The sequence below is a fragment of the Mus pahari genome, chromosome 5, assembly GCF_900095145.1.
Source record: "Mus pahari chromosome 5, PAHARI_EIJ_v1.1, whole genome shotgun sequence".
Classification (NCBI taxonomy): Eukaryota; Metazoa; Chordata; class Mammalia; order Rodentia; family Muridae; genus Mus; species Mus pahari.
Window position 1 is genome coordinate 157372354 of NC_034594.1, and position 16905 is coordinate 157389258.

Consider the following 16905-nt stretch of genomic DNA (forward strand, 5'->3'; position numbering starts at 1 on the left):
TTTTTGGTTTTTTTTCGAGACAGGGTGTCTCTGTGTAGCCATGGCTGTCCTGGAACTCACTCTGTAGACCAGGCTGGCCTCGAACTCAGAAATCCGTCTGCCTCTGCCTCCCAAGTGCTGGGATTAAAGGCGTGCGCCACCGCTGCTTCTTGCCTCCCAGATGTTGGGACGTGCACCACACTAAATAATCCTGAAAATATTTCCTTTTAGAGAAAAATGGAAGAAAGGGAAGCTCCCCTATCCCCAGTGTAGCTCGTCGACTTTGTGCATGTGTGTGCTCCTGCCCCAGAATGGACTGGTCATCGTCCGCCTGCTCCCCTCACTTTCCGATGGGTCTTAATGGCTGTTCCTTTTCCACAGCGGAGTGGCACCTCACAGGTGCCCGGACCTGCCGCCAAGAGGCAACTGGAGCGTGAGGTTGAAGGCGGAGCCGGCGCACCGCGATTACGTTCAATGGCGTTCGCCCGACGTCAGTGTCCGCGGGCCGGGGACAGACGAGAGGCTTAGATGTCGTGGGCGCGCGGCGATGACGCATAGAGTAGCCTGCCTCGACCTCTGCAGTCGTGGCGCGTGGAGTGGGGCGGAGCGAAGGCTGCCTTGGCGGGCGCATATTTATGACGTGCCGTAGCGAGCGCAGGGACAGCGGCGGTCGCGGCCCGTGGGGAGGAGTCAGGGCTGCGGTGCCTTGGGTCGCGCGCACACGTTGCATCTCCTCGCTTCCACCTGAACCCTCGCCGCGAGGAAGGCAGCCCGACGACTAGACCGCGGCTCCTGGGAGATGGCGGCGCTGTGCCTCACGGTGAACGCCGGAAACCCTCCGCTGGGTAAGGGCGCCGCCGACCCGCGCTGGTTGCATCAGCCCGAGGGTGTGGGGCCGGTGCCGTGGCGGTCACGCGGGGCGAGCCTCACGGCCCGGGACGGACGGTCTTGCCCTGCTGTGCGGGGAGCCCAGCTCCGCGTGGCCCCGGCCTCTGTCCGCTCGGGACGCCGTCTCCCGAGGCCCGCCGTCCCGGGAGTGGGGGGACGCGAGACTTCTTAGGATGCCACTCTGCCAGGGTCCCCAGCGGCTTCTCGACGCGTCCTTTCAACGCGGTCGAGGAACCTCCCGCCCCTTCCCCGCCTCTCCGAGGAGATCGGAATTCACTTGCCCCACTTTCCCTTAGGTTGTCGAGTTAAAGGGAGCAAGGTAGACTCTCCCGTCAGCACTTGGGGTTTTTCCTGAGGCTGCATTGGCTTGTGCTCGAAGGCTGTAATTACGGGAAGCGGTAGGAACGCTGCGGACTGACTGCGACTGGCTGTTTTACTACACACCCCGTGGACATAGTACAAGCCTGAGTAAACGTCATCTTACGTTCCATTCGGAGTTGATTTTTCAAAGTGGCTAACGCTATTGCTAGATAGTTTAAGATTTCTGCCTTTTCATTACTTTGGGAAACAACACAAAATCATTTTACCGTGTAGACTTGGAAGTACTTTCTAATATTCAAAAAGTCAGCCCCTTGAATGCAATTGGCCATGTGGGGCTGATGAAATTTCTTGCAACCTCAACTTTGACAGCAGTCTGCGCCTATTGGAGTGGAAAGACATTTATGTATTAATGCGCTGGGATACAGCTCAGGGAGCTTGCATTGTAGGCAAGCACTTGACTGTTGAGCCACACTCACCAGCCCTAAAAATAGACTGTAGTAATCACTTGGGATTTTTTTTTTAAATAATAACTTTTAGCATGTTAGTTCCAGTCCCTGTATTCTAACCTCACAACAAATCCATGAGCCCTGAAAGAAGTAGATGTGATTCTTGGTTTGAAATGGCACTAGATAGAGACCTGAGTTCTGTCCTGGCTGCGGATTGCAGTCAAGGTTCCTTGATTTGTTTTACTCTTTCAGGAAGGAGGAAATCTCTCCAGCTCTGGTTGCCAGAATTCAGTGAGACTACAGGAAAAGCTTTTTTCACATTTTAGATGTTCAGTACATAGCGAAACTATAGGTTTTTTTTTTTCAGAGGGGTGGTGTGTGTATGTGAGGTTTTTTGTTTTTGTAAAAACTGTCTTAAAAATCACTGCTGGGGTCCATGAGGTTTGTATCCTTAAAACTCAGAACCAAATTCTGCTGGTATTCTGGAAAACAGTCTCTTTTTTTTTTTTTTTTTTTTTTTTTTAGATTTATTTATTTATTATATGTAAGTACACTCCAGAAGAGGGTGTCAGATCTTGTTATGGATGGTTGTGAGCCACCATGTGGTTGCTGGGATTTGAACTCCGGACCTTCAGAAGAGCAGTCGGGTGCTCTTACCCACTGAGCCATAGCACCAGCCCTGGAAAACAGTCTTAAATTTGGTTTGCATTTTGAACTCTAAGCCAGTTAGAGAATGTATATTATTTTTCTGCTTGCACCTCTTTCTCTTATTTTTATTTTTTATTGTTCTTTTTTTATTTTTTTATTTTTATTACTCCTTAAGTAATAAAATTGGATTAATATTTAGAAAAAACATCACATTGTGAAGATTTTATGGCTTTAACATGTCATTTTGTGAGTGTGTGTGTGTGTGTGTGTGTGCTAAAATACTTTCAAACTCACACATAGAACTTTCCCCATCCTACTTAAGAACACAGAGCTTATTTGGTGCTTCTGCATCCAGAATACTTCTTATGTATCTCCTACAGGCAAGGAATCTCTCGACTTCACCCAGGAGCCTGTCCAGTCTTCTTTGTTGTTCTGAGGCTGGCTGCTGTAATAGTTCCCAGGATTAGGAGGATCGTGCTTTATTTACCCTTTACTGTCCTTTTTGCATGGCTTCTTTCAATGTGGAATGATTTATTAGCTTGGTTTTAAAAGCGTTGTCTCCTGAAGATGCCAAACCTCTTACTTATGTATCCTTTAATTGGGTTGTTAAATGTTTCCCAGTGGTTGGCGTCAAGCTGTCGGTCCTGGGCAGGGATGGTGGAATCATTCCTGTTGTACATTGCAGCCCAGCAGTTGGTGTGTGAATTAATTTTGCCCGTTCTGGTCTTGAACACTTATTGAAGTGCCACCTGCCTATCATTGTGCTGTCCCCCTGCCACTGCCCCAGATGTAAAGCTTTCTCTTTCAACTAAAGGCATTTTTAGTTTATTTCTTCATTGATTTATTTATTCGTTCACTTTACACCCCAATCGAAGCCCCCTTCCTCCTCTCCTCTCAGTCCCACCCTTACACTGCCTTCCCCATTCCCCTCTTCCCTTCTTTTCAGAGATGGGAAAGAACCCTGTGATCTAGGCTACTGAGGCCAGGCAAGACTCCAAGCTAGGGGAAAGGGAGGCAATAAGAGTCAGACAGCCCCTGCTCCAGTTGTTAGGAGATCCATATGGAGACCAAGCTGCACATCTGCTGTGTGTGTGTCGAGGGCAACCAAAGGCATTTTAACTGAAAGAGCATTTCTCTTTGCGTTCGTTCCAGCTTCCATTGCCGTCTCCTGCCTGTCTGGTTATTGAAGTGTTTGGCTTTGCAGTTTCACATTTCCTTTTACCTGTATCAGCATTTTTCTTATGTTACATTCATAACAAATTACGTGAAATATTTCATTTCCTATTTAAAATTAATTTTGAGAATTAGTTGACTTGGAATTTGCATATATCTAAGTTCACCAATAGTAATTGTATGCTTTAATATCCAAAGGCAAATATGTATGGACGTATGTGATATATAAACCTCCATAACAATAATGCCAAATATTCCCATTACAGAAAATTCTCTCTCTGTCCCTGGCATCTGGTATCCAGTTACCTGATTTTTGTTGTTTTGTTTTTTGCTTTTAGGATTTTGTGTACATTGTTTCATACCGTATATGTCTTTATACACACAAGATAGTGCTTTGTGATTCATCTTGTTGCCTGTAACAATAGTTTGTTCTTTTTATATGCGAGACAGAATTTCCATTATGGATATGCCAAAATGTATCTCATTTACTTAGATTGTCCTGGTTTGTCCCTCCAAATTTTTGTCTGCTTTTTAAAAACACGTTACCTTTGAGAAATCCATTGTTGTCTTAGTCTACTTTGTGCAGCTTTAAGACAGTACCACAGACAGGGTGATTTGTAATGGACGGAAGTTTTCTGGCTCACAGCTCTAGAGGCTGAAAAGTCTAAGATCAACAAGCCAGTTGTAATGGTAGTCTTGCTGTGTCATAGATCCCTGAGGAATGGGAAAACCCCTTCCCCCCTTCACTGTATTAGTTCTTTCCAGAAGGTTCAGCTTCCCTTCACCCTTTGCTGGTTATTGAACCTAGAGGCTCAAGCATACTAGGCAAGCCTTGTTCTTTAGGTTTCAGAAATGATCTTGTATATCCCAGGCTGCCCTTGAATTCCTGATGTTCCTGCCCCAGCTTCCAGGGTGCTGGGAATACAGGCATCACGCATGACTCTATAGAACCCTTTGTTAGACTGTGACCAGGGCAACTAAATCTCAACATACAGTTTAACAGGGGACAGACCTACAAACCATAGTCAACTTAGATAGTGGTACAAACACTCAAATCAGCACACTTGTTTTCTATTATAATAAGCTGTGCAAGATTACAGTGCTTTCTTTGATAGGGCCTTATTCCCAGTAGAATATAGTATTTACATAGAAATGAGTGTCTGCTAGTTTTCCATCTTAACCAAAAAATGGGACACAGGATGGGTGAATTTACTCACTGTTAGGTGCTGAAAGACAGCATTCCAACGTGTTTTAGAATTTGCGATCTGAACCATTTGACCTGCATTCACACACTGACTGCTGAATGTAGCCAAGGGACTGGGCTTGCAGTCTAACCTCTGGAAGCCTCAGCTTCCGTTCTGTAATGGGTAGCATTGAGGTGGCTAGAGAGATCAAAAGTTGTATGACTGTCATGCATTCAGCAGAGTACATAACATATCGTATTGAAATATAAAAGCTCCTATTCTAATTTCTTACCCTCTTCTAGTAGAGGAAAGGAATTTAATGTCACTAACTGGAAGCTGAACACAGTTACAAGCAATTTAACTATACTAACAACAGATTCTGATTTGTTACTTCTCTTAAGACCCAAGATTAGACTTTACGGTGGGCAGGGGTCAGGGCGGGATGGAGGGGATCACATCGTAACAGGACTTAACATTGGATTGTTGATTCATCCTTACTGCTCTGTGATTCAGGTTATAAATACTATCTTTTGATGAGAAATAAATCTTTCATGCTGTCATTTTTAGAAGCTCTGCTGGCAGTGGAACACGTGAAAGGTGATGTCAGCATTTCTGTGGAAGAAGGGAAAGAGAATCTTCTTCGAGTTTCTGAGTAAGTGTTTATTTATATATACCTTTTCTGTTCTGAACAGCATTCAAAAATATATAGCACTGAATTTTCTGGGTGTATTCTACTTGCTAATTAGGTGGATTATACCTAGAAAGATGTTTCATCGTGTGTGTGTGTGTGTGNGTGTGTGTGTGTGTGTGTGTGTGTGTGTGTATGAATAATTGTGCGTGTGTGGTGTGTGGAGGCTAGAGATCTTTCTACCTCAGCATCCTGAGTATTAGAATTACAGGTCTGCACTACCATGCCAGGCTGATAACTGTCCTGATAACTGTTTAAGGGGAAAATTGGGGCTAGGATATAACTAAGGCTGGTAAGAGTATTTTCATATTTTGCTTGAGCCCATAGTGGCCCACCACCATGAATGAATGGCTTTTTTTTTTTTTTTTTTTAAATACCAAGTTAGACCCTGAGACCCTCACAAGTTGTTGTGAGTTTGAATAAGAGACTGAAAGTCTCAGGGTTGGCCCTCCGGCTGTGAGCTGAATCGGTGATGCTTTGTCAGCTGTTCATTTGGTGGATGTGGCATCAGAATATTAAGTTCTTCCTCGGGTTGATGAGACTGTCCAAAGAAGACTTTAGATTTTACTGATTAGAGAAGAAATTTCCATTTATTTGGGAATGTGGTAGGGTGGGCAGGGGTAAGATAGAATCTCCCAGCACTTGGGAGGCAGAGGCAGGCGGATTTCTGAGTTTGAGGCCAGCCTGGTCTACAAAGTGAGTTCCAGGACAGCCAGGGCTACAAAGAGAAACCCTGTCTCGAGAAAAAAAAAAAGAAAGAATCTCCCTCAGTAACCCAGGCTGGCCTTGTGTTTTCAGCAGTCACTGCCACAGCCTGCCTGCCAGATGCTGCGGTGATGAGCTTGAGCCTCAACATGTTTTAGTAAAATAGGTAACAGGGATGGCCTAGCAGGGTAAGCTTATTGGGTAGCTGTGTTTCTAAATGATTCCTAAGTCTGATTTCAGCCAAAATTTCCCTTGATGTTTAAAAGTTTAAATCTATGTCCTATTCAATTTTGTCCACTAAAGATTCTGTTTTTCCTGGCCTTGTAAAGTTTTTTGATTTCTACCTTCTGAAATTGTCTTGCTATTGCATTCTGTTTTATGGCTTTGTATCTTATAAATAACTGTTTCTACCAAACAGTTGTGTGGTAAGGCTTTCTCAGTTGCTTACTCTCTCACTTGTTTTTTTATGCTAGTCGCTGGCTTTCTCCCTCCCTCCCTCCCTCCCTCCCTTCCTTCCTAACTGTCCGATTTGGCTGTGTTGTTCAGGCTGGCCTTGAACTCCTGAATTCAAGCAGTCCTGCCTTGGCTCTCCGAGTCTTCAGGGACTGGGTTTGTTCTCATTTTGTTAGGATTTGACATGCTTTCTTCCCTTGAAAGTTGCATTTGTTTTTAATTATTAAATTTAATAACTTAGTTTATTTAATTTAAAATTATTCTAAATCCCAGTTATATTTTTGTCACCATTGATGAGACATAGAAACCAAACCTTAGGAGAGCGGTGTGGTGTGCAGGTTTATAGGCTCAGTACTCTCTAGACTGAGGCAGGAGGATCTTGAGTTCAAGGCTAGTCCAGGATATGTGAGACCCTATCTCAAAAAACAAAATAGCTTATTAGTTAGCTCAGTGACTAAAAGTCTGTTTCCAAGCTTCTGTACTGAGTTCAATTCTCAGTATCCACACGTTAGAAGGAGAGACCCAGCTTGTCCTTTGTCGAGTTGTCCTCTGACTCCACATGCAAGCTGTGATATGCTTGTACTCAAAATAAGTATATATAATTAAAAATAAATTTGTACTCAATATAAACATGTAAAATACAAGATAAATATAATTAAAAATGCTAAAGAAACAAAAACCTAAAAGATGAAGTATCATATAGAAAATCTACTCCAAAGTAAATTAAATTTAGGTGGATAGTTTAGAACATATTGGAATTTGATAAAAAACAGTACGATCAAATTAACACCCCCCCCCCCTTTTTAACTATGGTAGAAAAATGGTAAATGTTAAGGTTTCTGTTTATGCCATTGTGACTCTTAAGACTTTTGCAGAAGCAACTATAGTTTACATAATGCTTAAATTCTAGGAATGTGGTATTCACTGACGTAAATTCAATCCTGCGCTACTTGGCTAGAATTGCAACTACATCTGGGCTGTATGGGACTAACCTGATGGAGCACACTGAGGTAACCAAGGGGTATTTATTTTTCTGTGTGTTTTGTCTTGTGCTTTCTCTGTTTGAGAACACTGTTGTCCTACTGTGCGTTGACATGTGATAGTAGTCTTTAGAAGGATGTGAACAGAGTTTAATCATAGGCCCAAGGGAAGGAATGTTTGTGCTTGGTTTGCTTTTTAAAGCAGAGACCTCTCTTTTCTATATGACCCAGGTTCGTCTGTCAACTTGTGTCCTCTGCTGCTGCTGGTTCATTGCATGCTTATTTCAGAAAGATAAACTGGAGGAGCAGCTGAAGTAGATGTTTTATGTTGGCATGCACGGGCCTTGGGTGGGATCCCAGCACTGCAAAGGAACAGACTTTAGCACTTAGGTTCATGGTCTCCGTCCAACCAAGTCTACCGGGTCAGCGAGTTAGTGCTGCCTTCTTCTTGCTGGGTTGTGAGCATTTCATGTCGGATTGTGCTGTCCAGCTCATGCCACTTGCCTTTCCCAGTTACAGAGAGGACGGCAGGCCCACAAAACGAAGGAAGAGATTGGTGCAGGCTCGCACACATGTTCGGGAGTTCATTTTCTTTCTTAAGTTAATGATTAATTACAACAGTAACAGGTCAGCTTTCAGTGCTACTCTGTAGATGCAGGTTTTCTCCTGTTTTACCTAATTATAGTCTACCCTAATTTTTGTAACTCTCACACAGTTCAAAAAATGACTTTTCTTTTTTGTTGTTGGTTTTGTTTATTTGTTTGTTTGTTTTGGGGGGTTGGGGGTAAGGTCTCACTGTATAGCCCAGGCTGGTGTCTACACTTCATCTGATTGCCCTGCCAGGTTATAGCTATGTGCCAACACACTGGGCAGAAAATGGATTTTAATTACTGACTTTTAAATATCTTCTAGTTGATTAATCTGTCTGTCTAGGCAGCTTAGTCCTTCTCACTGTTAGTTATCAAGCAGTTTTCTTGTCCCCCCCCATGTGACCTTTCATGTACCTAGTTTAAAAAGAAAAAAAAAAAGAAAGAAATCATAGGGAAATAAATAAACTGTAGAGACAGCATTTATTTAAGTGGCATATTAGATCCAGATTAGCAGAATTAAACCCATGTAATAGTAAATTTTATAATTTCAGGCAAGAACATTTTTGTTCTAGCTGAGGAAGCCAAGAGTACTTTGTGGCTTTATTAACTTTGTGTGACCATTTTGTTTGGAAGCCTGAGCTTTAGGGTTCATTCTTTTCCTATCTTTTGTTCACAGATTGATCATTGGTTGGAGTTTAGTGCTACCAAGTTGTCTTCCTGTGATGTGCTGACTTCTGCAATCAACGAGCTTAATCATTGCCTGTCTCTGAGAACGTACCTAGTTGGGAACTCCTTGACCTTAGCAGATCTATGTGTTTGGGCCACCCTAAAAGGTATCAACAGCTCCTCTTAAAGTACTGGTGTTTTAGTGTTTAGAGTGGTCGTTGTTTGGGGTGGGTTGTTATCTTTTGAGATGGGGCTGGTCTCAAACTCCTAAGCTTAAGCAGCCCTTCTGCCTCAGTCTCCCAGGTGGCTGGAACTATACAGGTGCATAGTGGTGCCCATTCTTTTTTGGTCATATACTACTGTGCTAGATGAAAAGTGCCTTTATGTCTGGGTGCATAGGCAGTGAGGAAGTGAGGACTTTCTTACTGGGTCTGCTTAGTCTGGCAGTTTCATTCGTGGTCACAGGCATTCTATGTTCTCTGAAGGCCCTGGAGGTAGTCTCTCTCCCTGACTCCTCTTGCCTTTGGTGTTGTCATTCCTGCTGAAGAGATCCTCATCCTACTTAGCACTTCTACCTAAGTGACCGCCTTAATCTCGACCTTTGTGTCCAGCCTGGGAATGTGCGGGGCAGATTAGTGAGGCACAGTTGGGGAACAGTTAACTTGACAAACAAAACAGAAAAACTTCATGAGATATAATTGATATGTAAAATCTGTATTTAAAATTTATAGTTTGAAATGTTTTGATATAATTTATAGTTGTAGTATTTTCACCACAGACAAGCTTGAATATACACAACACACTCAAAATGCAGAAATCTACAGATTCTGGGAGTCTAACAATTTGATGGTGAGGCAGGAGTTTGCAGGAAAGGTACACTTATTGAAACCTCAATCAGCAGTGTACTTTAGATTTTATGGAGGCAAATTATACAAGTCAGTAACTGGAGTAAAGTTACCTAGGTTTTTATGACATGAGATCACTGAAGCCACAAGGCCAGAAGAGAGGCAGCCTTTAAAAATGTAATTTTGATGTGTAGCTTCTATCTGATTGGTGGTTATATAGAGAGTACAATATATGAGAAAGCATAGATCACTGAAGATTACTTAAGATGATTTAGGCAGTCAACCTGTTTTATGGAAACTTTGGACCTGTCAAAAGCTTAAGTTGCATGAGTTGGCTGGCAGAATTAGAAGTCTATGACATTCTATGAACATTATCAGTGTTTAGTTGAAATGGAGCTAAACAGTGTCTCGTCTGTGTACTAGCAAAGTTACAAAGTGGGGAGGGAATGGAGTCGGTGACCCCATCATTAACTGCTTCTTGGTCACCTTGGCTTTTGGAGTTTTCTCTAGGTGATTCCCTGAAGTGAAGCACTGGTCTTACGCTGGTGTGTGTTGGGAGGAGGGGATCCACTATTGAACTTGACCGAGTTCAGCGGGAGTGTTTCAGCTGCTTTGTTTTGTTGGTTTTGGAGACAGAACTAGGTACTGCAGGCTTGTCCAGCCTCTGGGTGCTGGGTGGATAGCCGAGCACTACCACACCTGGCCTCCAACTAGAAGTCTGTCTTTTATGACCTCACAAAATACACCAAACTATTAGGGTTTCATTGCAGAGGCCCAACTATGAGCTAATTTCATTCACATAAATTAACTGTGACTGGAACTTTGCTTTAGATTTGCTGATTTGCTAAAGATTTAAAAAATTATGTTCACTTACAGGAAATGCTGCATGGCAGGAACACTTGAAACAGAACAAAACTCTAGTCCACGTTAAACGCTGGTTTGGCTTTCTTGAAGCCCAGCAGGCCTTCCGCTCAGTTGACACCAAGTGGGATGTTTCAGGAAACAGAGCTACAGTGGTAAGCCTTTGGAGTGTTTGTATTGTTTTGCATTGCAGCTTTATGTGTTTGTAGGTGCACACAAGCTGGTATCCATGTCAGAGGTCAGAGGTCAGCTTAGTGGGAGTCAGGTCTCCTTCCCCCTTGTGGGCCAGGGGCTTACTGTGTGGCTTCAGGCTTTGTAATAAGTGCTTTTACCTACTGAGCCATCTCACTGTCCCTGGGGGTTTTTGTTGTTGTTGTTGCTGCTTTTGTTTTTAATGCTAATACTTTAGTTGTTGAGATTCTAGATCTGAAAGATTATTATTATTATTTTCTGGGGATGAAATATAGCCCAGCATCAGGGTGTTTGCTTGGCCTGGTATTGAATCTGTGGCACTGCTTTAAAAAGAAAAAAATCAAAAAGTTATTTCCATTAAAAAAAAAAAAGATCTTAGATCTTATTTTTGTTAAATTTTAGGATACCTTTAACTGTTCAACTACATAAAAGCCCTGAACTTTATAGCTACAAGATTATGTTGCCAATGCGTGTTCTTCATCCAAACTCCATATAATGAAAATTACATTTTATATATTGTTTTTGTTGATTTTTGGTGCTGGGGATGTGTCCTGCTATTAAGTGATACCCTTAGTCACCGGTTTTATGACCACACTTCTTATTTATTTATTTATTTATTTATTTATTTATTTATTTATTATATGTAAGTACACTGTAGCTATCTTTAGACACTCCAGAATATGGGCATCAGATTTCATTACAGATGGTTGTGTGCCACCATGTGGTTGCTGGGATTTGAACTCAGGGCATTTGGAAGAGCAGTCGGCACTCTTAACCACTGAGCCATCTCACCAGCCCCACACTTCCTTTATCCTGAATCTTCACTGATTTTGAGCCATTGAGTTGTTCTGTAGAAGGATGTCACATACAGTTCAGTAGCAGAGGTCCTCCTTCCAGGTGACAAGTATTCTTTCTTTTTTTTTTTTTTTTTTTGGTTTTTCGAGACAGGGTTTCTCTGTATGGCCCTGGCTGTCCTGGAACTCACTTTGTAGACCAGGCTGGCCTTGAACTCAGAAATCCGCCTGCCTCTGCCTCCCAAGTGCTGGGATTAAAGGCGTGCGCCACCACTGCCTGACTGACAAGTATTCTCTTTTGATCTGCTTTGCTTACTAGATATCCTGGTTGCATATTTTGCCAACCTAACATGAGCTGAAGGGGGCATCTCAGTTGAAAATGTTTGCATAGGTTGGCCTGTAGACAATCCCCTGGGGCATTTTCTTAATTGATGATTGCACTGGGAGAGCCCAGCACCTGCAGGTGCCACACTGGGCAGACAACCCCAGCCTAAAGTCAGTTTAGCAAGCCACAGAGCAAGCCAGTAAACAGCAGCACTCCTCCAGGGCTTCTGCTTCAGTTCCTGCCTCCAGGCTCTGGCTTTGAGATTTGAGTTTTCACCTTGACTTCCCTCCGTGGACCATTACTTGGTCTACTTTAACCAAATACACATTTTTCCCCAGGTTACTTTTGATAATGGTCTGTTTCACAATATAGCAACCAGACTAAGGCAGTAGGCATGCACAGTGATGTTTGACTCAGTGAAGGTTTTCTGGTGTAATAACATTTGCAAACCTTGCTGGTTTGGCATAGAGGTCATGGCATACTCAGGTGATTTCACTAACACTCTTCACTCATCTTTCAGCATTTCTCCACCTAATCCATCAACAAATTCTATACTGACAGGTTTTCTTACTAGTGTTGATTTTATTGAGGCCCCATTAACTCTTGCTTTATTAAATACTATAATCTTTTTATAAAAAATCATTGGTGTGTGGGTGTTTTTGTCTGCACAGCATGTCTGATACTTGTGGAGGCGAAAGTTTCCTGGGACTGGAGTTACACATGGTGTGAGCCTCTGTGGGTTCTAGGAATCAAATTCAGATCATCAGCAAGAACAGAAAGTGGTCAAGTCACGGCCACCAGGGACTTCCCAGCCTAATGGACTTCCAAGTCCCCTGTGTTTTGGATCCAGTCCATCTCAGCCTCTGTGCTCATGTGCCCAGCCCCATTGACTTGACACCACTTTCTTCTTGCACACTTTTGTGTCTCTCTATTAAGTGGCTCCTCCTCCCTCTAGTCTGGTACATTTCAACTTATTTTCAAGATCCATCTTGGGTCTTATATTCTGTTATGATTGTTTCCTGGTGACATAGATCCTGCTTCTTAACTTTAACTGAATACCCTTATAGTGCCACCTTTAAATGTCTCTACTAACTGAGGATTGGTTTTCTTCATGTTCATCAGTATATTTGGAGTCTTTAGAGAGTATGGATGATTGAGTCATCATTCTGCTTATGACCAGTATTTGGTGAATGAGTGTCCTTATAAACATTTAGCCATGTATGTTTTTCCTGTGTCTGCTTTGTTTTTAGGCACCTGACAAAAAACAAGATGTTGGAAAATTCGTGGAGCTTCCAGGTGCAGAGATGGGAAAGGTGACAGTCAGATTCCCCCCAGAGGCTAGTGGGTAAGGAACGCCACCTGCTTATAGCCAAACACACTTAGTGAATAAGCTCTGCAGTTCTGATTACTTACTGTTGGCTAAGTTCATCTAGAAGGATATGGTTTTAAGAGCGGAAGTAAATCTAAAAAGCCTCAGTTTAATTATTTACAGCTTATGTTAATTTATAGTTTTAGTTCATTAAGGCAACAGAGACAACATCTAAATTTCATTATAGAATTTTAAAAACAAATAAAGTGTCCATATATAGAAAAGCTTGGGGTTTGCTTATACTTTGAGATTTCTGCAGCCTTTTTTTCAGTAAGAATTTGTATTTATACCTACTCCCTTATAGTAGACATCACATTAGCATTTATTTTTCTAAAATAAATGAAAGGAAAATTTGAAAAACTTACTTAGTTCTTTCCATTAATTTTCAGGTCTTCCAAACCTATTAACTCTTGACACATACGAGAAAATAGTGTTTGACTAACTCCTGAGAGCCCCCATGCCCTGCCCTGCACTTCCTCAGCCTGAGTGGAGCCTTAGCTTGTGCATGTCAGTCATTCCATTCTCTGTGGAACACCCTAGTGTAGTCTGTAATAGAATCCTTCCAGAGGTACTAACACAAAAGCAGCTCTCCCTGCAGCAGCAGCCTTCCTCAGGAGGGTTAGCCTTAGGAGACCATCGCACTATCTGACGTGAGATGATAATGCTTCCTAAATTTAATCCAGATCTTGCCTTAATGGCAGATAATAACTCCTCATTTTCCATTTAATAGTTCTTTATTCACAATTTTGTTACTTATGGCATTTTGAAATTCTTCATTTTGAGATGGTGGGGTGAAGATGAAGCCAAGTTTGATATAGCTGAAGTTTGTCTTGAACTCATTATGTAGCAAGCTGGCTTTGAACTCCTAATCTTCCTTCCACCTCCTGAGTGCTGGAATAACAGATCACCCCAGCCAGAACTCCACATTTTGTTTTGACATTTCTAGGTTTGTCAATTCAGTTTTGTTTTTTTTTCCTGAGACAGGGTTTCTTTGTATAGCCCTGGCTGTCCTGGAACTCACATTGTAGACCAGGCTGTCCTCAAACTCAGAAATCCGCCTGCCTCTGCCTCCCGAGTGCTGGGATTAAAGGCATGCGCTACCACGCTAGGCTCGTCAATCCAGATTTTGAACTAAATGCCAGATAGAAGAAAATTAAAGAACCTGGAGAGAGGGTTTTTCCAGATGACTCAGGTTCAGTTCCCAGCACCTACATAACAGCTCATTCATAACTGACTGTAACTCTAGTTCCAGGCCATCTAATGTCCTCATCTGGCCTCTGCAGGCACCAGGCACATAGACATACATACTAGCAAAACACCTATAAACATAAATTGTATTTCACTAATTTTTTTATATGTGTGTATAAGTGTGTGGTTTTTTATTATATCTATGTATAAGTGTGTGTTTTTTTACATGTGTGTATAGGTGTGTGCTTGTCTGTATGTTCACATTGTGCAGGCAGGACCCCGAGGTATTGTGGGTGCTGGGAATTGAGCTTGGATCATCTGTAAGTGCAGCAAGTGTTCTTAACCATGGATCCATCTCTCTGTCTCCTAAAAACAATTTGTTTAGAGAAAGAAATAAAAGAGAAACTAAATAGCTACAGACTTGATCAATGAGGGATTGATTAATAGTTGGCAAAGTAAGATTTGCCATAAAAACACCTTACATGGTTCACTTTGCACTATATTTTACATCCTTGGTATTTTGTCTACTGTGACAGGTCAGTTGTCCTTTTGAGTAGTGATCTTAATGATTTGACAAAAGGTACTTTTATTTATTTATTTTAAGATTTATTTATTTATTTTATATATGTGAGTACACTGTAGCCCTCTTCAGACACACCAGAAGAGGAGGGCATCAGATACCATTACAAATGGTTGTGAGCCACCATGTGGTTGCTGGGGATTGAACTCAGGACCTCTGGAGGAGCAGTCAGTGCTCTTAACTGCTGTGCCTTCCCTCTAGTCTGCAAAAGGTATTTTTAAAATAGAATGTCTAGGGCTGGCGAGATGGCTCAGTGGTTAAGAGCACTGACTGACCTTCCGAAGGTCCTGAGTTCAAATTCCAGCAACCACATGGTGGCTCACAACCACCCATAATGAGATCTGACACCCTCTTCTGGTGCATCTGAAGACAGCTACAGTGTACTCATAGAATAAATAAATCTTTAAGAAAAAAATAGAATTTCTAGTGGTGCCATTCATCCTTTTTTTAACTCTTATAACTGAATTTTAGAATAGAAGACTTTGAGAGGTGCTCTAATGCCCTGTGGGAATTAGAGCATGACCCAGCATCCTGTCTTCCTTTTGTTCTCATCCTCAGATGCTATTGAATCTCTTCTGTGAGCATGAAGTCAGAAAGCTTGATGTTGTCTCCTTGCCTCTTGCTTACTCTTCTGATGTTTTGTTTTGTTTTTGAGACAAGGTCTCATGTGTCTGCGGCCACCCTCAGACTGCTCTCGAACAGACTGTGTTGCTGAGGGTGACCTCAGACTCCTGGTTTTCCTGCCTGTACTTCCATAGAAGTAGGGGTATGGACATGTGTCCTGTACTCATTTTGTGCAGTTCTGGAATTGAACTCGGGGCTTCCTGCATGCTAAGCATGCTTTATACCAGCTGAGCTATACCCTTTTCTCTGTACTCCTGGCTGAGTTGGTACTCACTATATAGACAGAGCTACTCTTGAACTCAGAGAAACCCTCCTGCTTCAGCCTCTCGAGGGTTGTGATTTTGTGTGTGCCACTTATGTGTTAGCTGTTATGTGCAGACACTTTCCAGTGTGTCATGTGCAGTAGCCCATGAATCTGCAACTCTGTGAGCAAAAGCAGTTACTATTTGTTTTACTTGTGGTTTCAGAATCTGACTCACACCATGTGCTAATAATATGCCAGGCTTAGATTTCTGCCATCTGTTTCTGGAGTCCTAGTATTTCCTGTGTGTGGGCTTGTGACAGAATGAGAGGGAGAAGGGAGAGGGAGGTGTGGCAGAATCTAATGCAGATCACTGTAAAGTATGCACTGTTCATATTTTAGAGCTGATTTGATATAGGTTGTCTCTTAAGGAGGCTAATTTTGTGACTGTTTTAAGAGTCCTGGTTGTTTTCTTGAGATTTGTATTCTTAGTGCTATATCCACTGTTTCAGATTCAGACATGTCTTCAAAGCATAAGAGGTTTTTTTTCTGTCTGCCCCCATAAGCTAAAGATGGATATGAACATTATGAATAAAGCTGAGCACATTAACTAATAATAGGTGATCAGTGATCACTGGTGAAAAATGTTAAAATATCGCATTTATTTGGTTTGTCATGTGTGTACATATATGTAAACACACATGTGCCACATGTGGAGGAGGCATTTCTCTCCTACCGTGGGAAACCCAGAAATTGCACTGAGGTTGTCAGACTTGGTAGCAGGTGCTTACCCACTGAGCCATCTCTGCTGCCCTGTGCTTCACTTCTGACAGTAGTTACAGTGGTGTCACCAAGTGCAGCACACATAATGTCTTCATGGCGTCTCAGGTTCTTTCTGGGAGCTCACATCCCTTTATTTTATTTAAACATTTTTTATTTTATTTTATATGTATGGTTGCTTTGCTTGCATGTATATCTGTGCACCATTTGTATTTTCTGGGTGCCTGTGGATGCAACAAGAGAGTGTCAGATCCAGAACCAGAGATAGAGACAGTTTTAAGCTGCCGCGTGGGTGCTGGGAACAAGTCTGGGTCCTCTGGAAGAGCAAACAATGCTCTTAACCACGGAGCCATCTCTTTAAACAAACTTATTTTTAATAATAGTT

The 16905-nt window shown here is 42.3% G+C and overlaps 1 protein-coding gene across 2 annotated transcripts in view; it reads left to right on the forward strand.

Annotated features, from left to right (window-relative positions):
• The first annotated feature begins 621 nt into the window (after positions 1 to 621).
• Eprs (glutamyl-prolyl-tRNA synthetase) overlaps positions 622 to 16905 on the forward strand; it is a 66737-nt gene continuing 50453 nt past the window's right edge. For both annotated transcript variants that reach the window (XM_029538481.1, XM_021197312.2), the window contains exons 1-6: positions 622 to 824; positions 5207 to 5291; positions 7396 to 7495; positions 8732 to 8888; positions 10443 to 10582; positions 12989 to 13083. In XM_029538481.1, the coding sequence (XP_029394341.1) occupies positions 779 to 824; positions 5207 to 5291; positions 7396 to 7495; positions 8732 to 8888; positions 10443 to 10582; positions 12989 to 13083 (623 nt within the window). In that variant the 5' untranslated portion in view covers positions 622 to 778. The remainder of the gene's footprint in view (positions 825 to 5206; positions 5292 to 7395; positions 7496 to 8731; positions 8889 to 10442; positions 10583 to 12988; positions 13084 to 16905) is intronic.